The sequence below is a fragment of the Pelecanus crispus genome, chromosome 6 (genome assembly GCF_030463565.1).
Source record: "Pelecanus crispus isolate bPelCri1 chromosome 6, bPelCri1.pri, whole genome shotgun sequence".
NCBI classification, from domain to species: Eukaryota; Metazoa; Chordata; class Aves; order Pelecaniformes; family Pelecanidae; genus Pelecanus; species Pelecanus crispus.
In genome coordinates, this window is record NC_134648.1 from 17,417,918 (window position 1) to 17,445,089 (window position 27,172).

A 27,172-nucleotide genomic window follows, 5' to 3' on the forward strand; every position below is an offset into this window, starting at 1 on the left:
CTTGATTCTCTTTAAATTGTCAGTTGCCATCAACTTTCACACACGTAGTGTGATAGGAGATGGCATCAGCTACTTGCCTTCCCTCACCTGAGGAATGTTGAGAAACTGGGCAGAAGTTGCATCCAGCATACAAAAAACCCCCCAGCAACTTAACAAATTTGCCAGTGCAAGGAAAAGCATATAGGTAAACCCCAAGACTCCCATGAAGAACTCAGGAAAACCCTAAAGCAAATTAAGCACCAGATGGTTTGGGAGAACAAAACCATTCATCAGTTATGGACAGAGAAGTTAGAACTAAACTGGTGATGTGTTTCATTACTTCAGGAACCTCTTCTGTCTTTAATTTCATCCCACAAAGTATGTTAAGTATGATATGTCAAAGGCTTTTTGGATCCCTAGGCTCATGGAAAAATAAATAAGTGTTTCCAAATGCATTTCAGGTAGTAAGAAGAGACTATCTATGGGATGACTGCAGTTCTGTCTTGTGGAAGTAAAATGTTATTTCAAGTAAATTACAACTACAAACTGCCCTCAAATGAGGGAAACCTGTAATTATTTTTTTTTTTCCAAACCCAAGAAGAATAATTTTATTGCTTCCAGAGAAGTACAGCTTCACTGGCTGGATTAAGATAACAACTCAACATAGAATCACCCTCCACCTTGAACAGAATATATAATGACTTGATTACAGCTATTAAGACACATTAAAAATCAAGGGAATTCCATACAAGGTCATTCCAAACAAGGTAAGATTTCATACCTTCAGAACAAGCTACACTTAGGACACTGATTAAATGCTAATTTGCAATATGATTTCAAAAAAGATTTTTTTTTTTTAAGTACAAGAGCATGCGAGCATTGCTGCTGCAAAGGAAAGGCAGATGGGCTCACTTTGATGTGTATTTATTTATCTATTTGGAAGCAGGCCACAGCACTAGCAGATCAGTCACCAGTATTTACCTCCACCTGTCAGAGCAAGTAAACCATTCCACAGGAGAGAGCAATCGAGGAGGTTCAGATTCTTCACCTGGGAATAAGAGACCCTGAGAAAGATGCTGCTTATGAAATTGCAGGATGAAACACCACACTCCAAACGGAAGAGATTAAAGGCAACTGGCACACTTGTGTGTATTATCATTCTAAAATACATGTACCTCCAAATACATATTATGCCACAAGCCTAAACTGCAGGAGACACCAATGATTTGCAGATCTTTTCTGAATGCTTAAGTGACTCCATTAATTTTTCATACATTCTTGCTGGCCACATGAGAACAAGGGAACAATTCTTGGAGAACATGCAGTCTAATGCTGTTGTATGTGACAGCTCAGAGGAAACCAGCAGAAAAGAATTCTGAAAAATCTTCCATAAAGTAAACCAATGAGCAATAGCAGTAAAATGTTTAATGCCTGTAATTTATTGTATACATACTCTGCAAACCTTATATGCATTTGGTGTGTGCAAAAGTATACACTTTCTTGAAAGCACCAGAAAACAGTTAAGCTATGTACGAATTTTTAACCTGATTTGTCACATTGTGTAAAAAGACATTGTGCACAAATGATATCCCCAAAGAAAAAAAGAAAAATCATTGGCTAAAACTATAAGCACCCTTATTTACACACTAACACTTTAATATTGCATCACACCCACTCACCAAAATAAATAGAAGTACATTCATCACAATTTAAACACCAGTCTCTCCATATATTTATTTTCTTTCTGACATGTTTTGGTCTCCAGAAATATGCTATATCTAGAAATATGCATCAGCTACTAGATTATGTTACAAAATGCAAAAAAAATAGAAAATTAGTTTTCCTGGACAATATTTTGGGCTTTACACAAAAATAAATCCAGATTTCCATAGAGATCTCATATACTTCTTGAAAGATTTTTATTTTAAAGCACAGCACAGAGTTGCACACTAAGGCTTCCTGTGATATGCAAAACCCTGGCCTCCAAAAGACATCGCTGTAAAGTGATATACAGCTCAAGTGTAAATACAAGACATTTTCAAAAATTAGTCATCAATAGAAAGTGCCCTTCATTTGATTTAGCATTAGCAGTAAAGAAGTAGCTACTGTAATTGTGCAAAGCCAGACCTGGAAGGGTTTTATGAAAAGTGTCATTTCACACTATCAAGTTTAAGGATATAGAATCTGAGATAGCAGAAACTGACCAACCTTTTTATACTCCTACATTCTTTTTTTTTTTTTTTTGACACAATTTAGTAAAAAAGGCACATTGTCAAACAGTGACTTAAAAATCTAAAAACCAAACCAGAATTTCATTAAATACAATTAAATCCTTAGCTTAACATCAGATCCTCATAAACCAATATAAGCATTCTTCCAGTTTTTCTTGACCTCAAATTCAGATGCACTTTGGACAAGTACGGAAATACTCTCATTAGATTAATACTATTAATCTGGCAAACAGTAAACAAGTTTTTGGATACAAGGTCAGGAATTAAAAAACCAAAAGTTTAGTTCCTTCCTAGCCGATTTACAAATATGCAGCAAATGCAAACACATTAAACCCCAAACATTTGTACAAAATTTGAAAACCATTAGCATCCCATGCCAATTAGGAGAAAGTACTTCTTGACCGTAAAGTTACAAATGTGTCCTTGAATAATTTTTCATATGAAAGAGAAAAAATTTAAGCAATGATCACTGTATGAAGAAACAGTTGTACAGTGTCTTAGGGAGGCTAGCAGAGTACATTCCAGTCACCATCTAAAAGACAAATGACAAAGTGCTTTACAGATTAAGAAATTTAACTGATCTTGCATGGTTAAATAATCAGAAAGTGGTGAAATAATCAGGTTTTATTTAACCTGTATTTATCTGAAATGCCGATTTAATTCCCAACTGAACCAATTTTGAATTTTTTTTTTTTTTGCTTCATAAGAGACATTTACCCCCCGCCCCAGCCAGGCAGGAAGTTGCTTACAGACCTAGAGCCTTTCTCCAGCCAAAAAGAATTAAAAAGAAAAAAAAAAAAACAGTAACTTGATCATGGTCCCAGCATTCATTGTCTTGAGTAAATAACGCTAGGAGCTACAACAGAAAATTTTAGATGGTCCCAATGAAGCAGAGTGAATACAACACACTTCTAGACAAGCAGTGAGGTTACACTATCTTGCATGATCAAGTGCATACACTGAGAAACAGTTTTTGTTAGTTAATATAGAAAGTTAAAAATACAGAGGAGCAACAATGGTATCTTCATCTGGGCTCCCTGTCAGCTAATACTGAATTAGTTTATAGAGTCTATTCCAATAGCTTACTCATGTCTGTTTTACTGAGGCAGTGAAATGCTACACCATTGACAGAAAACATCTTAAAAAAGGCAAATCTGTTTTTTCTTACATTAAGAGTCAGATGTTTAAACTTCAGCAGCTTCTGAGATTGTTCCTTACAGGTTGCTATCTGAACTGCTTCCTACAAGCAGCACTGTTAAGAATAGGCCCCTGATAGGAAAGGTTCCTTTGTCGTTTTTCTACAAGATAATTTTTCCTTTTTATTCTTTTACTTTTTTTTTTCTACCCAAACACCCAAAGCCCTTTTTGTACTTTTCCAAATACTTCTAGCATTAAAACATAACAGCCTCAGCAGCTGAAGCCAGAGGTACTATCAACAGAGTGCTGGAGCTTGAGGCAAAGCTGTGTAGTGATACTGGTGAGCTTTGAAGGGCAACCTGGGGAAATCAAAGTAGATGCAACACCAGATTTGAGCTTCAGACTCTCAGTACAACTCCTGTAGACTTACACGAGCCCTGTGCTGATTGTAAACAAATTCAGTTACTGAAAGAAACAGTCTTTAAGTGCATAGTTAGAAATAATGTGCAAATATGGGCATTAAGGTAAGTAACTGAACTGACTCTCCTGCCATACATAATATTTTAGATTTTTGGTTTGATGAAATTAATCACAAGTATTAACTAGTTAACATGAAGTTGTTAATATCGAAGAGCTGCAAATACATTCTAACAAAACTTAATTCTGACATGCTTTCTAAATAGTAAACCTAATTAGAAAAATGACTGCTTCACATGTTAAATCATTTAACACATCGGATGTTTAATGCAAGAAAAAACATGTGCACTGTACACAATTTGTAAAAGCAGCAGAAGCTGTTAAACAAATGTGAAGATTTACAGGGCAGGAAAAGAATTCCCAGGCATCCGCTTGAGCCCAAAAGCACAAGTTACATACAAACACCAGCAATTCCTGTTTTCAGGGTGTGTATTTATCATACTGAATTAGATTGGCATTGGAATTCCAGACACAGCAAAAGCCAACAGAATCTTTTGGCCATACCTATAACTGTACAATTTGCAAATGACATGCACTTTTCTGTTTAGAAATAAAGAAGTTCAAATTATTTTTATGGGTCCTCAAATCAGAAAATATGTAGCACTTCATTGCTTTGAAATTCTGTGGCAATGGATGAATTTACACCCAAGCTGCTTCTGTACAGAAGATGATATTTCAATACTTTGAGGCTCAAGTTGGGAGACAGAGTATGATATAAAGCAATTTCTCTAAGTCTCAAGAAATCAGGGAACAAGAACGCTATTCCCTTCTTTCAAGTGAATGCAAAATTGGTTTACTGGTATATGGGCCCACACAGTTCCGAGTTAGTGCATAGCTAGTCAATATTTCTGCTGGCATCTTGAACTGGTTTAATCAATGGAAACTTCTATTAATTTTATTCCACTTGATAAGCATTAGTGCATTAATTTCTTCATAAAAAACCAACCCTGGCAAGTATTAAAAATAAATATCTTATTTAGGTCAAACTAAAGCCTTGCTTTTCAGTACTTTAATTGCTTTAAATATTCTTTTGCCCTCTAACAAGCAAATGGAAACTGAAGTAGAATAAGAGATGTATGGAGGCAGAGGGTAGCAGAAACATGAACAAAGTCAACACCATAAGTCAGTTAACGTGTCCTCAGCTTCTTAGACTGTCTCTTGCGTTTTAATTCTTCTTCTTCCCGTCTCAATTCTTCCAAGTCCTCCTGAACACCAAGCCTCAAGCTGCCAAATAAGATGAAATCCTTTACACACTGCTACTTGAGAAACATGAAGTTTGCCTTCTACCCCTCCCCCAAGAAAAGCAATCCTAAAATTATTATAGCTGGTTTGAGCAAAAATTTTAGATCATTTCAACAAATCATAAATTTTCTTTAATTATAGCAAGAACACAGCTTTAAGAAAATAAATCAAGATTTTATCATTAGATTAGAATCAAATCTTTTGAGGGAAAAATTATTTAAAACTTTTATTAAAAATAATGAAGATTGTGAAAAGAATTCGGATTTTAACACGAAAGGTTGTTTTTTTCCAAAAAGAAGCTGCTGAAACACACCCATCAATTCTTGCCAATGTAACTCTTACATACAAGTCATAGCAGGACTGACTCTTCATCAACTTCTGAGAGCCACCTAAACCTTTTACATTGGCAAGGGAGAGAATGGATATGTCAAAGAGTAGAGAAGCAAAAGATTTTGTTGCAACTTCCTGGCTTGAGGCACCATTCAGGCAGCTACAAACACAGCATTGCTCCACCTTCAGTCCATCTAGCTGCCATGACTCTGGTGAGCAGGCCCATGGAAGAGACTCTATTAATAAAGCATGTTCTAGCTACATCCCTACATAATTTCTTCAGCTTCCTAGAAGTCTGTATGTTGCAAGTGATACTTAAAACAGTATCTGCAATCACTGATCTCCTCTTCAATAAATAAGGGCTGGATAGTCTTGCTGGTTTGATACTAGGAATGGGTGTGGCAAAGTTACCATTTTTGTGAGCAGCTACTGCCTCGTTTGCAGCCCTAGCAAGTGCATTTGTACATCCATAGTTCATTATGAAACAACGTAAGGCAGTGTAGCATGCACCTCGATGCAAAATGTTCGACCTCATGACAATGAGGATTCAACTGTTCTGGGTTAAACCATTCCAGTACAGGCTCTAAAATGGATTTTCTACGCCTAAACAAGCATAGCAAAGTCATCTTGAATTCAGGAAACTGCAGTCATCCAAATTAAGAACAAATGCATCAAGGATCTATGTGATAAAACTCTGGCTTGAAGCATCATTTTTCATTTCAACTTAGAACTTAACTATAATTTCAGTAGGCTTGCTTGGTTAGAAAAAGTTCCTCATTTCAAGGGTCACAATGCTTTTAACCAAACTCTCAGTGAAAAGTAGCTGAGCATTGAAAATAGTTAAACCCATTTTTACTGAAGTTTATCTTCCTTTCCTTTATGCTAACATGTGTAGTTAAAAGTTAGCCAGGTATTCAGCTCTGCAAAACCTCACTCTCGATATTCAGCAGAGAATTTGGTCAATAGCTGTATCACTGTAAAATTCCAGTTGCTTCCTCTAACTCCATTTAACAGACTATAGCTTTGCATGAGCTGCAGCTCTTCCCCAGGCTCAAGGAGGAATAAGGGCACTGACCATAACTTCAAAAAGTTGCAAGTTTCCAATGCTCAAGGCACCTTCTGAATAACAATATAAGCATTTCAGAAGAACAAAAAAATTTGGTAACTCAGTATATTCCAATGTTTTCCATTCTCTATAAAACCTTCTTATAACTTTCACAAACCTTGTTCTGCCAGAAACCAAAAAGTTTATGAACATCAGGTTTTATAATAGCAACATAAGAATTGTGCCGGTCTAGAGGCCAAAAGCAATGGTCAAAACCAATATGAAAATATAATCTTCATATCTGAAATCACTAATTACAAAAGTTTGTCAGAGTACTTTGTGTACATACATAGAAATATACACCCAGACACATGTATATAGATAAAAACAAATAAATCTCCTTCCAGTCCTCAAACTAGCAGAGTATTGTAATGTTTGGTACAAATTTAAGGGTTTAGCACTTCAACTAAAGTTCAGAGTATTCTTTAAAAGATTTTTGGGTGTAAGTGGGTTTTGGTTTGAATTTTTTGTGTGTGTGGTTTTTTTAACCACAAGCAAAGTTTGTGATGCATGAAAATGAACAAGATTTATTTACTGTACCCACTACTGGCTGGCTGAGTTTCATCTTTACCTAAGCTTTCTCAAAAAGTGGTAAGGCTTAATTTACCTCTGCTATAAAAAGCAGCAAATATCCACTCTAACTTAGCTCCACGACTTGGGCAATAAACAAACTTCCCACTTTCTGAGTTTAAATCTATGCATACCTCCTAGCTTCTTCTTTCTGTTGCTCTCTCCAGCTGCTCTCCATATAACGTAAGGCATAATCACTTTCATCTTTGTATCTGGAAAGTAAATATTACTTTTCAGCACACTAAAAAACCATGATAATGTACAGTTGGATTATGAATTCACACACATTCTTAGAAAGAATAATTACAAGCCTTTAAAATGCTTGCTTTTTTATACTTTATTGTCAAACAAGAGGGAAGTATTTAAATAAGCCAAACAAGAGCCTTCATTTTCCAGCAGTTCCTAGTCATACCAAGTTAGATCCTCTTACAGAACAGCTAACACCATTGCATTTAGCAGTTCATATTCAGGCAGCTACATCTGATGAATTCTGAAATACTGCAGACTGCTATAAAAAGCATTTTAACATCCAATGATAGGAAACAGTTGCTAGGAATTCCACAGGTGAGACATTGAAGAAGCTGTGTTGTTTTCCAACTATGTCCTATTGCATCAAATTTTACTGCTTCCCAGAAGAGCATGGCAGGCAGTGTGAAAATTCAAGGTCCCTTCTGTACAGAAGTAGCTCTAATGCTTATTAAATTTCTGCAATGCAAAACCGTTTTTGGATACCAGCACATCCCCTATTTCTAAAGCATTTTTATTTGTTGAACATATTAATTTCTGTTGTTCTGGTGCTTCTTCTACAATATCTTAAAATTGAAATTTTTCTTACCTTTTCCGGTCATAGCCAAATATTTCCCGAATATGTTTTGATATTTCTTCTTGGGATTCCCCTTCATCTTCAATGAAGTCATCCATTTCAGAGTCATATTCATCATCATCATCTTCTATTTGTCTCTTGTAACTAATAGGTGGTCTTCCAAGACCTAAATGACAAGGGAGTGAAAAAAATCATTAATTAATAACATTAATATAACATTAAACAGTACTGCTACACCTTGGGCACAGCCATTTTACAGCTCTGGGCTTCAAGGTGGAAAACTTCTGCCTCAAGTTAACTAGCAATTCTCAGAAATGCAGTAAAAGGAAATACTTCCTCTAAGTTGTGCTATAGAAGATTACATATCAGTATCACCAACTGCATCCCAAGGAAACTACCAGACAGAAATCTATGTTCTTGTTCAGGGTTTTCTAGGCACTTATTTGCTAGAGCCCATGCTGCTTGTTTCTGTTCAGAAATAAATGTTTAGAACTGCTTGCTTACTGGTAAGGTGAATTTGTCAAAACGCTTAAGTATCAGTCCAAGTTTGCTGTGTGGTTTTAATTTTCATGTACTACTTTAAGCATCTGTTATTTAAGCCACTACAAAATTTATAGACTAAGCATAATTAAGCAATGCAGGAAGTGAATCCTTCAATTCTTTTCCTTCTAACAGCATTCGTATACCAACATCCATCACAGGCTGCTTAGTTTTCTTTCACTTAATACTTCACACCTCAGGCCTGTATTTCAAGGAATATGAGCGCAGGTAAAAATAAATAAAAAGTTGCAAAGCAGAAAAAAGCATTCTACTGTTAAACACACTCTTTAAAAAGGCAAATACAGTATTTGACCAAGTCTTCCTAATTGCATCTATAATTGTCAGGCCCTCAGGGACCTCAACTCAGACATATATAAAAAATACAAAACAAATAACCAAGTGAAAAAATTATTTGCTCCAGAACTCTATACCTTGTGAAGGAAACACAGGTCTATGCCCTTGAAGAGATCTCATTCCATTTATCTGTCCATTGCTAGGTCTCGTGACTAAGTTTTTAGAAGAAATAGTTTCTGATACAACAGTACACTTGGGTTTTACAGTTGTACCCAAGCTGCTGCCTGGGCGCCCAGGTCCTGCACTTGGGCTGATGCCTGGTCTTCCCGGTCCTGTTCCCAAGCTGCTGCCTGGTCGCTTGGCTCCTGTGCTTGGACTGATTCCTGGCCTTCCTGGTCCTGTTCCCAAGCTGCTGCCTGGTCGCCCGGGTCCAGCACTGGGGTTGACTCCTGGCCTTCCTGGTCCTGTACCTGTGCTGCTGCCTGGTCGCCCAGGTCCAGTGCTTGGGCTGACTCCTGGCCTTCCCGGTCCCGTACCCATGCTGCTGCCTGGTCGCCCAGGTCCTGCGTTTGTGCTGATGCCTGGCCTCCCTGGTCCAGTGCCCAAGCTGCTGCCTGGTCGCCCAGGTCCCATGCTTGAGCTGCCAGCCGGCCGCCCAGGTCCCGTGCCTGAGCCACCACCCAGTCGCCCAGGTCCTGGGCTTGAGCTGCTGCCTGGCCTTCCAGGTCCTGCGGCTGAGCCACTGCCCAGTCGCCCAGGTCCTGGGCTTAAACCACTTCCTGGCCTTCCAGGTCCCACACCAGAATTGCTGCTCGATCGCCCAGGTCCTGCACTTGAACCGCCACCTGGATGTCCAGGTCCTCCTTTTCCTAAGCTGCTGCCTGATCGTTTTGCATTGGAGTTGATTCCATGCTGAAGGGCTGCAACGTTTCCTGGTTTTGTATGGGCAGACTTTTTCAGGCTGGATTCTTTAGCAGATGGTAGCCTCTGAGCCCCATTGGCCGCTGGTTTTGAGGGTGGCACATGAGAGCTTGAGCCGGACTTTCCAATACCATTGACAGGTAATTTACTATGACTGCTACCAGTAGAGCTTTTTAAGGAGCCATTTTGTGAGTTTTTTTCCATTTGATCAAATCTGGAGGATGATGATGACCGTGAGTGTTTTTCAGTCAATGCTGGTGCTTTGGATTTCTTATCAGTACCACTCATAGAAGATGACAGACTGCCTTTTGGTGTGGAATGTTTATCTACTGAGCTTTTGTTAAGTTTTGCATTTACAGATTCTTTCCGAGAAGTCACTTTTTTTGAAGAACTGGATATCCCTGTATTCTTAATCTCCTTCTCACTTTTCTTATGCATTTCTAGTCTTTTGTTTTTGCGTCCCAAATATTCCCTCTCTCTCAATTCTTCTGCTGTTCTGGGTCTCTCTTCTACCTTTTTCACTGCTTTTATTTCCACCGGTTCATATTGTTTTTTTTCAGCAAGCCTTAAGAGCTCTGCAAAGTTCAGAGGTGCTGGTGCACTTTTGGGAGGCGCCTTTGGTTTAACTGCAACTTTGGATGGTTTCTCTTCATATTCTTCTTGCTCGTGCTCAGATTCAGTCTGACTGTATTCGAGTTGCTCAGTTTCATCTTCTGTTGCATACTCAGCCTCTGGGGCCTGAGCGACATTCTCACAAGTCCTCCTCTTTTTAGGTTTCTCTTCAACAGGAATGCCATTATAGCCATAAAAATTATCCTTTGTTCGTGAGGCCATAGCTCTTGCCTTTCTGTCATGTTTCAGTTCAATACGTCGAGCCAAGAGTAGTTCTTTCTTTCTTCTTTCTTCCAGTGCTGTAGAAGAAAACCAGGAGAAAGTTATGCAAAAGCACTACTTTTTATTTCAATTTCTTCCAAACGGATAAACCATTTAGGACAGTAGCTTAAGGATATCTGGCTAACAGCTGTTCAAAATAGACCAGAAAGCAATCAGAGGTGTGCCAACAGGGCAAGCTAACCCACCTGAATCAGCTACTCTGACAAACAAAGGCAAACAATTAAGTCAAATGCTGCTATTGCAAAACCCACTAAGGTGATTCAACCAAAGCAGCTCTCCAGAATGCTATGCAAGCTAAGGAGAATTACTGTGTGAGGATGTACAGGACTTAAGGGATCTCTGGGTAATGGAAGGAGTTCTGAGACTGAGCAAAAGAATTTTGAGACTGTACAGAATTTACTGTTAGATGTTTAAGGGAAGATGAGGAAAGGAAGGAAATCAGAATATCGTGGGGGACAAGAATTGGAAAACAGGCTGAAGGTGTGTGTAGAGGGGTGTCAGGGAGAGACAGAAGCAGCCAGCCACAGATAAGCAAGCTGCTGGTCACTACATTTGTCTGTGTGGTGGTGCAGCCCCCCCACGGGCCACTCAGACCCCAGGATAAGCCCTATTGTGCTATTATCTTGGTCACAAATGCAGTGACTTGGGCATCAGGCAGTCTCTGTCCACACCTGGGCCATCTGCTCCCTGAATTGTATACCAGAATGACTCAGCACAAATTGTGGCCAGAATGTAAAATACTGACCAAAGCCAATCATCTCGAGATCCTATAAATAGTGATCCAAAAGGGAGACCTTTTGGAGCTCTCGAGGACCGCAGCAGGCTGTGTGACCCAGTATCTCCCCTGAGTTGGGATGCCTCTCAGGGTAGATTTCCCAAGGATTGAAGGATTGTCCATCAACAATTTCACGAGGACTCAAAGGCCTGATTTCATGAGGTTCACCAACCGTTAGTGGATGAATGCCGGTGTTATCCAAAACTGATGCTGCTACAGAATGTCTGTTGTAAAGGCCTACCCTATCTATGCTTTTGTTTGGTTAATAGATTGCTAATGACAAGTTGTCCAGGAACAGGGAACAAGGTGATGTATTACTGTCTTGACTAGTAAACCATGAATAGTTATTAAAGATCTGCCAAGAAGGAAAGTATGGGAAAGGTAATTTCAGCAGGGGGAGATCCTGACCACTGGCTCAATTGCACACGGGGTAAATGAGCCCTATTTGGGACAAAACCAGCACACAAAAGTGAGTAATGAAACTCACAAAAATGGAGATTTTAATCACAGGTTAACCTTGGGGGGTGTGTATGTTCACAATTTGACTCAAAACTCTTTGTCTGTGTGTGCGTGCTATTTGATTTAGAGCTGTCTGTCAGTCTGTCTGTGTGTGATTTGATTTAAACCCCATCTGTGTGTGCAACCCTGCTGTAATTTGCAGGTGACCCCTGCCATTCTCGAATCTTTAACTGAGTTGCTATTTTGATTGTAACAAATTCCATCAAATTGCTCTTAAATTGACTGATGCTTAAGTGCTGTTAAGAATTATACAACCTAATTCTGTTATCTATCTCAAAAATATTAATAAATCTTAAATGCTCCTAAACCAAAGCCATGTAAAAAACCCATATTTGTGACAGTCTGGTAGAGCCCTGTGCCCTATCGCCACAGTCTGTCCTATATTCTTACAGAACTTTTTTAGCCATTTTCTGCATAAGTATGCTCTCTATCTTGAGCCTGTGTGTAATCTGCCGACAAAATTCAGGCTAAGCTAGCTGGTGAATAGGATGAGAGGTCTGAACACCAAATACTGGAGAGACCAGGGGAGTGGGGGCTAAATACCAGAAAGACTTAGGAAAAGCATCAATTCCTAGAAAATGGATTGGGCTACTCACGCTGTGGGTGCCTGTAAAGGTACCATCCCTGGCTTATGTTATTCTATTGTCAAGGGCTGTGACTGTACAGAGTGTGAGTGCATGTATGCCTATGTGGAATTCATGCTCAGTCTTGCTTCTGGCTGGACCTGGCAGCAGGAATAAGGAGCAGGCTCATGACTGGTCCAGGATGGGAGGAATACCCCGGGCCATCCCGTCCATCAGATTTGTTTACCTTTAACAAAATATTAACATCAGAAGCAATGCAGTATTAGTTTATTCTATAGGCTATTTAAAGGGAATATAGTACAGTGAAAAAACTGTGGCTCAAACAAAGCCTCTGCCATACAAATTCAGACTGTATTGATACACTAGATTAAGACAACAACAGGAACTCTTACCATTTTTTCACACAGATAAAGCTTTTCAAAGTTAAGTTACCAAAAGTCCACATGGTTTCTTGCAATATCTCTTCACCTTAACTACTTCTTGATCTCCAACAGTAAATGCTAGTGTAGCTGATTAATATTTATCTCCTTAGGAAAGCATGCAAACATCCCTAGTCCTTACTTAGTCCTGGCTTTCCCTTAGTATCAGTTATGTGCATAAATTCCAGACACAGATGTGTAGCTGTATTTGCAAGAGCTTTGAATGAGGTGACAGAGTCTCAAAGAGTCAATGAAAGGCTCCCATAGGAAATACTTTGGACTGTTACCTTTTTTTCTTTTTTCTTCTTCTTGCCGTCTGAGAAATGCTTGTACTGCTGCAGACTCTACACCCTTGACTTTTGGAACCTTTTTGGGAGGACCAACAGCCAAACTGTACCTTTTCTGCAAAGAACAAAGAAATATGTCAGAAAAGTTAAGAAATGTAAAAATCTTAGTTTTTAAAACTGAGGGGTTGCATAACAGTCATGTACTTGACTTTGAGCATAAAGATAGTACAGAATAAACAAACAATGAATTTCCACTGAAGCTGAGAGTTGTGACAAATACACTTGACTCCTAACCATACTCTGGTTCAGGCTAAGGAGCAACAGGCCTCACGTCCTTGAGATGAGCTTGTGAACTAGAAAGCCCCTAGCTCACATACAAGGGAGTGAAGGTGCCTTGAAACATATTTTGAAAGGTGGTTTTGAAACCCAAAAGTGCAACACAACCAAAGTACAGAACAAGATACAAGAGCTAAAACAAAGACATCTATCTTGTCTATACTATTGACTAGCCGCCAACTACTTCACCCTATAAATATTACCATCAGGATGGGCCCAGTTTGGTCTCTCCCTGAATTGCAGCTGGGCTGCATACCAGGTGACTCTCCCCTTGAGCCGGGACACCTCTCAAAGTTAGAGATTCCTTACCTGAGACCAAGAGATCCTTCCTTACCCAAGGCGGAGGGATCTCTTACCCGCAACAGATCCTTGGTAAGTGACTGATAGCATGCTGAATTAATACTATGAAACACTACTAATCCATGCAGCTACTCAATATTATTATAAACATTGTATAGATAATTCCATTAGACATAAACCATTCACCATGTTGGAGACTAAGATTGGATCCAGCCACTCCTAGGCTCTAAAAGGAGTTTAGAAAGCAAGGGGGACCACTCTTGTCCTGGTTTTGGCTGGGATAGAGTTAATTTTCTTCCTAGTAGCAGGCATAGGGCTGTCTTTTGGATTTAGTAGGAGAAGAATGTTGATAACACGCTGATGGTTTTAGTTGTTGCTAAGTACTGCTTATGCTAGTCAAGGACTTTGCAGCTTCCCATGCTCTGCCAGGTGCACAAGAAACTGTGAGGAGGCACAGCCAGAATAGTTGATCCAAACTGACCAAAGGGCTCTTCCATACCATATGACATCATGCTCAGTATATAAACTGGGGGGGGGGGGTGGGGGGGGGGGGTGGGGCAGGGTTGGCCGGGGAGCAGCGATTGCTGCTCGGGAACTGTCTGGGTATCGGTTGGTGGGTGGTGAGCAATTGCATTGTGCATCACTTGCTTTGTATATTATTATTGTTATTATCATTATTATATTGTTATTATCATTACTATTTTACTTTATTTCAATTATTAAACTGTTCTTATCTCAACCCAGGAGTGTTTCTCACTCTTACTCCTCCGATTCTCTCCCCCATCCCATCAGGGTAGGGGGAGTGAGCGAGCGGCTGCGTGGTGCTTAGATGCTGGCTGGGGCTAAACCACGACAACTCTGAATCTTGTGACTTAACAGGAGGGTCCTCCTTAATCTTTGTATCTCTGGTCTCTGTGTGAATCATTCCAACTCAATTTTCCTTTGTATGTTTCTTCCATGCAGTAATTAATAAGGTGACCCTCGCCAACTTATTGAACCTTGTCAAACCATTGTTAAAACTGTTAAATATCATCGAACTTACTGAACTCTGTCAAATTATTTTATCTCAATAAAATATACTGCTGCTTCTCTCTTTTGAGAGGTGCATTCCACTCATCCGTGACAAGAGTGCACTCAGCTTTCCGAAGGAATGAGAGCAAAACCAGACGACAGCTAAGGAAACCAAAAGAAATGAATAAAATGCACTAGACTGAGAAGGAATGCAACAAATGCATCAGTAATGGAGGAAAAATATTTCAGTTCGGCCTTAGTCTTTGACCAAGCAGGAAACAAAAGCAGACCACAGCCCAAGCTGCCAGAGTCTGTTCTATTCCAGACTGCAGGTTTACAGGTCTATTAGGGCTTCAGCTTTTTTGTGGATGCTCATTTCAGTTTCAGGTTACCTTATTCAGTGAAAACAAATAAATCAACTCAAAAAATGTAATTACTCCAAAAGTAAGTTGGAACTGACTTTACCAGGATAATTAGTAGGTTGATCTAAAACCAGTGGTATTGATTTTACTCCTGCTGCAGTGATCTTAAAGACTATTGTACATCAAGGAGTCAGTGGTCTGCCTACCAGTTGACCTGAATAGGCGCAGGCCTGCACTCTACTATACTTACCACTTGAGACCACTGGATGAACTCAGCAGACTAATTATGACGGAATATACAGCCTCCATTTGGCACCTGGCAATTACACCACTTGCATGTGGTGTAATTTGACTGGAGAAGCAAAGGGTCCAGGGAGACCTTATTAGGGCCTTTCAATACTTAAAAGAGGCTCATGAGAAAGATGGGGACAGGCTTTTTAGTAGGGCCTGTAGCAACAGGACAAGGGGTAGTAGTTTTAAACTGAAAGAAGGTAGGTTTAGACTAGGTATAAGGAAGAAATGTTTTACAATGAGGGTGGTGAAACTCTTGAACAGGTTGCCCAGAGAGGTGGTAGATGCCCCACCCCTGGAAACAGTCATGGTCAGGTTGGACGAGTCTCTGAGCAGCCTGCTGTAGTTGAAGATGTCCCTGCTCATGGCAGGGGGGTTGGACTAGATGACCTTTAAAGGTCCCTTCCAAGCCAAACCATTCTATGATTCTATGTCTCATTATATCTTGAAGTGAAGCAGCATGTTTTCATATAACAACCCTTTTGCTTGACAGTGGAAATAAATGATAGAGGTGTTTACTTCCAAGAACACCCTATAAAAGCTCTAAAGACTACAAGGCTGGTCATCCTCAGAGACAGGTTTTGCACAACTTTCCATGCCTGGATGTCTGTCCAGTGCTGTACAACTTGGGGTTCTAGCAGCTGAACAGATCTAAAGTTATCTATGCTATGCCCTTTTTTCTTTCTCCTGTTATCTCCAGTAAATGTTATTTTAATCAATGTTAAGAGTCCAAGTGCTTTCTTACTGGGATCTATAACAACCACTTGCACTAGTGTGCTATACCTGTTCAGACATTACCTTTCATAAATGTACCAACTGTCAGACTGGGCTTTAGAATGATAAAATGGAAAGAAACAAAGACTTTTTTTTATCTCTTTCCCACAGACTAGAGAAAATAAACAAAGCAATGAGAAGGACCGAGACACTTACAAAGATACATGCAATAGAAGCCAGTTAAACTCAGAGGCAGATGGAAAGCAAAATACATTTAGGAAAAAAAAAAATTCTATTTGAGGTTTGAGAGGTTTGGGGTTTTTTTGGACTTCAGTAGTAAACCAATAGATTATAACCTAAACCAAGATCTTCCACATGGAAAGTTGGGATCCTCATCAATTGAAAGAGCTGTGAAGAGCTATGGTCCCAAATAAAAACAGTATCACTAATAAAAGCCACACAAGTCAGTATTCCCATAAATATCTTCCTATCTTCATATAGCCTTATGTAACTTCACTAAAAAATTAAGTTAAAATATCCAGTAAAGATACCTACATCCAAATGTTTTAGAAGCAATAATCAGGCAAGCTAGTAGCATAACTCCCTATAGATTTCAATATCACCCAATGGAAGCCTTCATTCTAATTTCTATTTCATCAAAACAGCAATACATGAATAGATCCTTCGATTACTTTCATTACTAACATGCAAACCCATACATTATCTTGTATATACATGCACTAAGAAGCAAGGGTCAGAGACTCATTTCTAAAATGCTGCCAAAACAGGGTCCAAGAAGCTACAGTAACAGCTATTTGTAGTTGCCTTTAGTAATTTCTGAAATTACTAAAACAAAATTATAAAGATACACCATCCATGTACATTGCAGTAGTAAAACCTGACACGTTGCCTCATCATGTTAAAGACCTACTACAGTCAAGTTCATTTACCAAGATTCACCTCTGTGCAAGAGAGTTTACCACAATCTGAGGACTGATTTTGTAAATCCTTATCACTTGGAGAAGCTCCACCTCTGAACAATTGTGGTACTTAAAATTGAAGTCACTAGACTTCATCACCATAGCTAGGACTATTTAAAGGATAAGAAGATAGCTGGAGCTGGGCCCCTTGCTTCTGGGAAGCTGAGGTCCTTCCCAACTTTTGTGTTGTTTACACCAAAAGTATTCCAAGACCTAACTGTTCAGAAAACCTGAACCACAATGCAGTACTGCCTCTCAATTTTTGCCCAAATGTAGCCCGTGACTCAGTGGCCCAAAGTAATCTGGCACACTTCATCTAAATCAGAACAGACAGAGAAGTAAAGCAATCCACACATTATCAGTGAAAATCCTTTCAGAAAAAGGTTGAAGGAAATCAGTACCTTAGGAACAATGTGAGGTACTCTGTAGTATACTCATATTAGTATAATGTCCATTGGTAACCTAATTTGGCAAAACTTGGTTTAATTATTCAATTTCTACACAGTTTTTAAAAACAGACAAAACAGAGCATTTTCAAAACACAGGATACAGCTGGACTCTATCTTAAGGGTCTTTTCCAACCTAAATGATTCTATGATTCTGCAAAGAGTTTTAGGCCTAAAGAGCACCTTTCAAAACTGCTAAACAACAGGGACAAATGTAGATTGATCTATCCTGTTAGGAAGCCTTATAAAGAATTAAAGTGATGGGGAAGCAGTTTTCAGGCTTTATTTTGCCGCACTACAGCCAACAGTCCTATCCAGGAGCAGGTTTGTAAAGCAGCTTGACAGACATGCTGTTTTCTCACTGCCACTAATGTGGCAAAATTGTGCAAAATTCAAGATTTAAAAGTCTTCCTATTGGTAGCATTTCTTGATATTGACTAACAACTGAAAACATAGCTAAATGATTCATAAATGAATACCCATTTTCTGTACTTTGAATCACTACTATTGTTGAGAAAAGTTTTGTTCACCTTCATTTAGAAATAGCATAAAATAAGAGCTTAAGTTTAGTCTTTTTAAAAGCACTGAACCATGCACATGTTCCACACACACTGGTAAAGTGGTTTACTTACAGTGCAAATGAACATGCATGAGATTCCAGGTAAACCAGACAAAATAAGCCAGGGCATGTCACTACTTTATCATCCAAGCAGCAGCTGCACTATTCTGGCTTTTTATAGCTATTGCCAAGTTGGTTAAATCAACAGAGAAACAGAAATGTTTAGCCTTGAGGAGAGAGCAGATCAAGCTGTTCCCAGAACACTGCACTAAAGTTGTAAACACCGATTATCTCTCTGGGTAGAACCTAGTGACAGCTCTAACTGAATACTGCTGAGATACACAAAGTGGGCACTGCTTTACCCAAAGGAAAAAGTAAAGGCTGTGGAAGTGCCTTTCTTCAGCTGTGTACCCTCAAGAAATAACAAGTCTTTTCCTACCAATGAGTAGTATTTCTCCTGAGGTTTCTCATTTTTACCTTCATCTCTGCAAACCTTGCTTGTAACAACCTGCCCCATAACTGTCTCTCCCTGAATCTGACCAACGGTACTTTCAGAGTACGGTGGAAAGTCCATTACAGTGCAAAATCCTATTTGTTTTCCTTTTACAGCCAGAATAAACTGTTTCAGTGGACTATCTAGAATACAAAGTTACATGACCAACAAAGAAGCTGATTTTTCTCTGAAAAGCATACCTCAAAACAAAAAGATTAATTAAAAAAGATTGTGTTTAAAACAGCAACCCCCTCCCCCCCAGCTGTATGTGCCTATGCGTTCACACACATGCATACTGACTTGCAGGAGATACGTGTCAGATATAGTTTATATACATATAACTAAGACACCCGTCCCTTAAATGCAGAGCACCAGTGCCTAGCAGCCAGCTGGCAAGCTCCAGGTCACAAGTTGAACTGTATAATCTGCAACCAAGGTTTTGCTCTTAAATCACTGACTTTAAAACATGGCACACAATCCTGATACAGTTGCAGGTGTTCTGATGTCAGCATTCAAGTGCCAAATCTTGGACTGTAAAACAGATTTCATAAAGTTGTAAGCTTTGTGGCATCCAAATGAAGCCCCAGAAGCTCTAGACCAAACACTAGACCCAGACCCAAGCAACAGAAGTAGTATCACCTTTAACAATGCCCAATATTTACACAGGTAGCAATGCAAGATATGAGTGATCAGTTCTGCCAAACCTGATTCTCAAGTAGCAAAAATGATTAGTTGCACAGGTGCTCTATGGGCTTGCACACACAATGTAAAGACAATTCCATCTGTGCTATCCAGTATGGGCAACTTGCAGAGGTTCTCACAGGGTGAAGGGTTTTTTTTGTTTGCTTGTTTTTCACTAGCAAGTTGTGACCCCTGTACAATGTTTTAATGCTTTTCCGGTTCTTCCTTACCATTTTTCCTGGTTTCGGCTGGGATAGAGTTAATTTTCTTCCTAGTAGCAGGCATAGGGCTGTCTTTTGGATTTAGTAGGAGAAGAATGTTGATAACACGCTGATGGTTTTAGTTGTTGCTAAGTACTGCTCATGCTAGTCAAGGACTTTGCAGCTTCCCATGCTCTGCCAGGTGCACAAGAAACTGGGAGGGGGCACAGCCAGAATAGTTGATCCAAACTGACCAAAGGGCTATTCCATACCATATGACATCATGCTCGGTATATAAACTGGGGGGGGTTGGCTGGGGAGCAGCGATTGCTGCTCAGGAACTGTCTGGGTATCGGTCGGTGGGTGGTGAGCAATTGCATTGTGCATCACTTGCTTTGTATATTATTATTGTTATTATCATTATTATATTGTTATTATTATTATTTTACTTTATTTTATTTCAATTATTAAACTGTTCTTATCTCAACCCAGGAGTGTTTCTCACTCTTACTCCTCCGATTCTCTCCCCCATCCCATCAGGGTAGGGAGAGTGAGCGAGCAGCTGCCTGGTGCTTAGTTGCTGGCTGGGGCTAAACCACGACGACACCATTCATCAAGACATGTAGCCTTCTCCAATGGGAAGTCCCTGTTTCTCCCTAAATATTCTTCAGGGTATAACTTTCTTGTAACATCATTAACAGTTCATACACCCAGTTAAGCCACACATACATCCTCGTTTGTGTCACTCCTCTCACAATGCCCTAATACCAGTTCCTCAGAAGGCAGCTTTCCAAATAGATAAGTGGTCATTTGTGTTAGCTGCCCAGGGGCCTCTGCGATCATCCTGTGCTTGTACTTCCAAGGCCTCTGCTACAGTCTTAGCACTGTCTGCTCTGCAGACACCATGCTGGGGTTACCACTCTGCAGTTAGACTTTCTTAGAATATGTGCATGTGATGCTTTCTCAACTACTGTTATCAATATCTAGTCATGACAAAGTAAATGGTAGTTACCAAGCATGCTTAACTTTGATTCTCTTCATATTCTAAGAACCCCTACCAAGAAAAAGGCTTTACTGATAAGAGTATTTTAACTATCAGCTCATACTTTTCTCATCTCCCCAAACCAATTTTCTCATCTCCCCAAACCAATTTAACAGGGTCATACATTTTACTCCTAAAAATGCAAAAATAATTTTCTTAACATTTTGCAACTGCTGTCACAACACCCAAGCTGAACCCTTAGCTGAAAAAAAAGCAGAAATTTCTTCTGTTAAATGTTGCTTCACACAGTAAAAAAAAAAATCAAAAGCATACTTTATGCTTTCCTTTACGTAGTGGTATTGTGGTCCCCATTTTCATCTGCTTATGCAAAAAGAGAGACCAGGAATAGGAAAAGCTTTACACATTTTAGTCAATGTTTGCAAGCCACCTGGAACTTAACTATCAAGTTCAGTCAAGTTGAGAGTAAAAGTCCTCCTCATGCCTTGCCAACTTTTTACATTGATTAACTTGCAGTTCTCCTCGTGTGGATGCTGATATAATATAAAGCATTTCTAGGCTCCGTTTTGAGACAAGTTTTAACCACATAATAAACGCATACACCCCAATCAAATAGTGGTCTGATTCTACAACAGCAATCTGTACTCCACAGCCATTCTCCATATTCCTCTTGCAGGGCTTCTCTTGCTTATGGGCAAACATTGAATAGTTTGCAGATCACAATATCATGAGCAGCCTCTGTAACACACAAGGTCCTCTGAACAAACTCTGGGATTTTGCTAGTGTTTTACTTTGCAAATATTTAATTTCTGGTAGCCACATGCACCTGTCAACTTTACTGGAAGCTATTTTGTAACAATTGATGGTCACTATATATCAGTTTGACTTAAAATGAGCGTTCCACAAGTGCTGACGTGGATGACAAGCTGTTTCAGTTTTGGGTCACCTCTTTGTGGCTAAATGCTACTCTGTATCAGATTTTTTAAAGTTCTGTACACCAAAGATTCATCCTCAGTTAAAAGGAGTAGGGAGCAATGAGAGATCATTTCTAAGAAATTATTAATTGCAACAGAAACAAGGTGAAATAAAAGATTGACTTGGTTCCAACTATGCTCAGTGTTTTTTTTAAAAAAACTGCAACACAATTTCATACTTACAATATCTTCCATACAAACATCTCAAAGTGCTTCACCACATCCATTATGTCATGTAAACTTTGCAGCATAAGAGTATACCAATTTCACCAAAGAGAGGAGTGACATAGAAAGTATTTAAATCTTACTGAAATCAACATTAAATCTCATAACTGGCATCATGTCTAATCAAAGCCAGATTGCATTGGAAATCTAATGAACTGCTAGTATGAGCACACATAACAAGACACATACACACAATACTGAAGCCCCTACAGAACATTACATGAGGAAAAACTGGGGCTCTTCTCAGCAACTGCTATAAAGACACATTAGCAACACATCATTAATAGCTTATACGCTAGTTCATATATGTACTGTTTTATTTAGAAACAAAAACCTGATGCAACTAACAGTGCATTGAAAGGCTGATTTCAGCAATGTTCCTTTTGAATCTGGATTACCATAGGGAGATGAACAAGCAGATCCATTTTTACAGGGACATGATGCAATACCTGTTTTACACAGGTCCCTCTTTTATGATACAAGACCGTATTATTTCTTAAATAGTTTTTCTATACTTTCTACTTTTGAGATATATATACTACTTGCACATGTTATTCTATTTTTCATTACAATAGGTGTAGAATATTTAGTTTAGTGCACTGTAAAGTTTATTTTAAACTTCTCAAAGGGAAATTCAAGGGATATGCTGATTAATGAAGGAACTAACATTTCTGGAAACCTGTTAACTTTATATACCAGTAAATTTTGTAATTAGTCTGTATGGTATTTTTAATAAAAATATTTAAGACTAATTATATTCTTCTTATATGAACATATCTTGGGTACTAGCTTTAATCTAGTGGATTTACTTTGATGTCCATTGATCAGAAAACCTCCATAGGCCCTCTTTTGAAGCCTAACACCTGCAGATAACCTCAAGCAGTGCCAAGTGCAGCTCCACTTTTGCTCAGAGACTAAGGCCAACTTTACAGTCAAAAGCTGCACCACTAACATGCTAGAACAGCAGGAAAACAAACTGCTTCAGCTATGGATTGAATTGCACTTTCACTCCATGAGTTAATCAGGTAAGCAAATCCCAATCCTGCCTTTTCCAAAAAGAGTGACAAAACCCTCATCTGTTGCACAACGAGTAGGATCGCCTCCCTCCACCATCACATCTGCAACAGAGAACATGGCAGATATTTCATCAATTCACCATCATGGTTTATAACTATTTGTGACAAAAAATAGTGGTCCAGTACATTAAAACTGCATGAGAAATTGAGAAGGTAACAAGAAGTTTTAAACATCTGAAGTAAGAACTACAACAATCCAATGACAATTTAGTGGAACAGCTTGTTTTGAGAGTCATAAAACAGGCATTTAATGTTACAACCCATATTTCTCTGTAGAGTCAGAGACAAAGTAAATCGGGCTAAATATTAAAGAGCACATTTTATAAGATTTTTAAAACATGATGGAATCTGACAAATTATGCATACCTACCATATGGTTGATCCGTATTGGTAATGTTCACTAATATTGTGACCAGTTGATAAAGTTTTACTAGTGATTAGACTGAGACACTCTCAATTCTCAAGTGTCTCCATTTCAGCTCTGTCAGAAATAAAGAGTACACTTTTTCTGGTTTTCCTACAGTTTATGCTAAAAACAACTACCCCTCTCATTTACACTGGTTTAAGCAAGCTCATCATAGAAACACAGAACTCTGGCACCCCCTTAAAGACCAGACAGGAAAAACATTTCCCTAGCTGGTGGCTACCAAACAGAAAATATTTTTTTATCCAAATAAACACACGTGACTTGTAATCTGGGCCCTGCCAAAGGAATGAAACCCAGTATACTAACGTACCAAAAGGCCACAGGCCCCTCCTACTGCCAGACTTCATTCAGCCAAGTAAGTGGGTTATTTCATACTGAATCAACATAAAACTGACAGCTTGAGTTAAAATACAAACTGATGAAATAGAGACTTCACAATAATATTCATAATAAACCCAATAATATTCATAATAGACCAAATGCCTTTCACCAACCATCCCCATATAGCTGTCGCAGGTCGTTCCTTAGCAATAGATACAGAGGTGTTGGACAACGCAGCACATTCATCCAAAACTTGTCATTCTTTGTCTCCGAGCCGCATTTGAGACGTAGCTGTCTTCTGTTTTCGGAGCAAACAAAAGGACTTACCCGACTTTTAACCACAACCACTGCCTTCCCCCGCACCACCACTTCTGCTCTCGGGATCTCGGGGTTTTCGGCGACCAGAAGGCACAAACCCCGGCTGCCCCTTCCAGCTCCAAGCGTGCCGAGACACGTTGACAGAAGGAGCCCCGCTTCGCCCCGCTGCACACAGACGCTTCTCCGGCCCCCAAAAGCGAGTACCTCCGGACGGCGAGGCGAGAGGCCCAGCGTCGGGCCGGCCGGGCAGGCTCCGCGAGTGCCAGCCAGGCCCGCGAACCGGCTTCCTCGGCCGGGTTCCCAGGCCAGGCCCGAGGCGAGGGCCAGAGGCCCAAACAAGACTCTCGACGCCCCGTGAGGGGAGCGCGGGGCCCCGCACGACCCGGCCCAGCCCCGAGCCGCCGCGAACCGGCCCCCGGGGCCACCGGAGTGCGGGCAGCCGGGGGCGCCGCCGCCCCAACGGCCGCAACGGTCGCCGTGCCCCGGCCTTGCGCCTCTCTCCCCCCTCCCCCCCCGCCCCGACAGCCCCAGCCGCCCCCGAGCTCACCGGCACCGAGTTCAGCCCCTGCTGCTCCGAGGCCATCACGAGAATATTGCGGAAATCCATGGCTGGCCCGGGGAGGGGGGGTGAGGCAGCCGCCCTGCGCCTCCCCGCGCCCCTCCGCGCCCGGCAGAGGCGACGCCGGCCGCCCGCCTGCCCCTGCCCGCCGCCCGCCCCGCCACGCCGCTCCGCGCCGCTCGGCTCCGCTCGCTTCCAGGCGCCGCCGCCGCCTACCCTTTATATCACCTCGCCTCGCGCCGGCGTCACACTTGCGGGCGCGTCACTTCCTCTGTGAGGCGCGCCTGGCTCAGGAAGCGCGTCCGTCGGGGGAGGAGGGGCGGAGCGGCGGCTCGCCGGCAGCCCCGGGGGAGTGCTGGGGCCCGGGGCCGCGGCGGGGGCGGCCTAATAAGGGCCGCCGGGGCCGCCCCCGCCCCGCCCCGCCCCGCCCGCAGCCCGCCGCAAGCAGCGGGCGCCGCTGTGGGGCCGGCGCTTGGTTCCGGCCCCCCGGGCTCCCCCGGCCGCGCCGTCGCGCCCCTCAGTTTCACCCGGAGAAAGGCCTCGTCGGCCCCCCGGCCTCGACACGGAGGCGCGCCAACAAATCGACATCAATTGCTACTTGTTTGCTTTCGTAGCAGCTCTGGCCGTTTCGGTGGCGGTGAGGTTTGCGGGGAGCTGAAGGGGAAGGCTGTTTGGGGCGAGGGGCGGTGGCTCGGCCCCCCGGCCCGCCCGCCTTCCCGGCTCCCGCCGCCAGCTCGGCTGCCCGAGGGCACGGCGGCCAAGCAGAAATCCCGTAGCGAAGGCGGAGTACGTGTTAAGTTTCTGCAGCCATCTGCCTTGGCGGATCAGGGCTTGAGCAACGGTGCTTGGCTTCTAGGCATGTCAGGGTTTCGGCAGCAGTTGCGCTCCTGGCCGCGTGAATAGTGCCTGATGGAACGGGGCTCCCAGGAGCAATGCTGGCCTTCGGAGCAGCCAAACAAAACGCTCTGTGTGTGCTCAAATATTTTTCTGAGTCTCTGACAACCCGGAAAATTGTGCAAGAACACCAGCTGACTGAAGACTCTTCCCTTGCTTTGGTTGTCAGCTGTTTTCCTATCGCTGTTACTTGAGATCCATCTGACAAAAATTCCTCTGCGCCACACTGCTTCTTGTAGAAAACTGGGCACCGAAAGGAAGCTTTTTTTCTTTAATTTTACCCTTCTTCAACACAAATTCTTTTTTAACATTGATACTACTTGACCACTCTTCACTGTCAGTTCCTCCATGTTCCTGCCTTTTCCAGTCTCCCTTTGCCTCTTTGCTACCCTCACTTTATTTCTACCATATCTGAAATTCCTTTCTGTTTGTCGTGTTGCAGCCTGGTGTAAAGACGCCCAGTGTGGCCCTAATTGAGGGGAGGAACAGGACAATTTATTTGAGTGAGGCACCGCGCCAGTTAACTCGCAGGGCTTTTGTAGGTCTTGAACTACAGGAGATCTGAAGTTGTTTCTGTCATGCCTGCTCGGGTATCTGTGTGTGGCTCTGTGCAGAGTAGACACTCCTCCCGATCTCCCACTGCTTTCTCTTGGGCCACAGCCCTGATTTAACCCCTTGTCCTGTGAGAGCTTAATCTTTCTCTCTCTTACCCTTTTAATTCTCATCTCCATAAGACACTGCACTGACTTTTTACTTCTGACTTAGGCCTAGATCACCTCTTTTGGTTTCCGCCCTCTTTATATTATTACTTTCTTTAAATTTTCAGTTTTAGGTATTTTTTAATTCTAAGACTTTGTAGTCAGTCTCTCTTTACAGGCTGGTGAACAGTGGTTCACCAATTTTTCTCTCATTTTTCGCATTCTGTTACCTCCTGTGGTTTGTCAAGAAGGATATGATGCCATTTTCTGGTAGTCTTATCTGCCACCCCATCGCTGCTGTGGTGCTTCTTTAATCAGAATTTCCCTGCTCTGTCTTGAATTTCTTGTATCTCCAGTGCTCCCTTCCTTGAGACACTTTTTAGTATGACTCAGATTCCTGTATAACAACAGCAGCATTGACAGAACGATGATTGTTGCTCTTTGGCTTTTATGTTTGCTTACTTTGGTCTGTGTTAAGAGTTGGCAGGAATAATTGGCTAAATGCAGTCTTTGTTCTGCTGACTGCAATCCTGAAGATGAGTGGAGAAATCTCTCCCTGCATCTAAAAGAGGAGTTACGACCAGGCCAGGGGATGGCGTTGCAGTTGTTTGTTGCATGCCACTTTTTGGAAACCTGTAAGCACAGTTGTTACCTTTCCCTGTATATGACAATACTGTGATATTGCATGTCCTTCAGCAGGGGGGATTTACGTCTGTGCTAGGGCCAATGGGAGAAATAATAGCACTGTGTAAAATGTATGCTGCAGGCATTTTACAGGGCAGTAGCAAACAACGCTGAGCTGTGTCAGGATTCCCAGATTGCACCCATGGCACTTAAACCCAGATCTAGCACATTACATGTCAGCACAATGCCTTGATGTGGTCCAGTCTCTTCTTCTGGCAGATGTGCAACAACAAATAGGAACCTCTGTGACTATGCCTACAGCTCTGGCCTCCCTATATCTTAAATCACTTCACAAATTGTGTTCACTCTTCATAATCTTTTCATACGTTTACAATGTGATGAACTGATCCAGACTAGGCTTGCCAGGTTTGCCAAGTACAGCTAGTCTGTCCACGACAAGAGAAGAAACAAATTTTGTGCCTTTTAAGCCAAACTGATATTTCTGCTAAATAAAAACCAAGATAGAAAATGTTCCTCTTTTTGTAGCTCTCTGATC

The 27,172-nt window shown here is 41.2% G+C and overlaps 1 protein-coding gene across 1 annotated transcript; it reads right to left on the reverse strand.

Moving 5' to 3' along the window:
• Positions 1 to 1,420: 1,420 nt before the first annotated feature.
• SPTY2D1 (SPT2 chromatin protein domain containing 1) lies at positions 1,421 to 24,499 on the reverse strand. The gene is made up of 6 exons (XM_075711924.1): positions 24,389 to 24,499; positions 13,128 to 13,242; positions 8,866 to 10,560; positions 7,907 to 8,060; positions 7,206 to 7,283; positions 1,421 to 5,048 (listed from the first exon to the last, which is right to left on the reverse strand). The coding sequence occupies exons 1-6, from the start codon at positions 24,446 to 24,448 to the stop codon at positions 4,952 to 4,954; spliced, it is 2,199 nt and encodes a 732-aa protein (XP_075568039.1). The 5' UTR covers positions 24,449 to 24,499; the 3' UTR covers positions 1,421 to 4,951.
• Between the last annotated feature and the right edge of the window lie 2,673 nt (positions 24,500 to 27,172).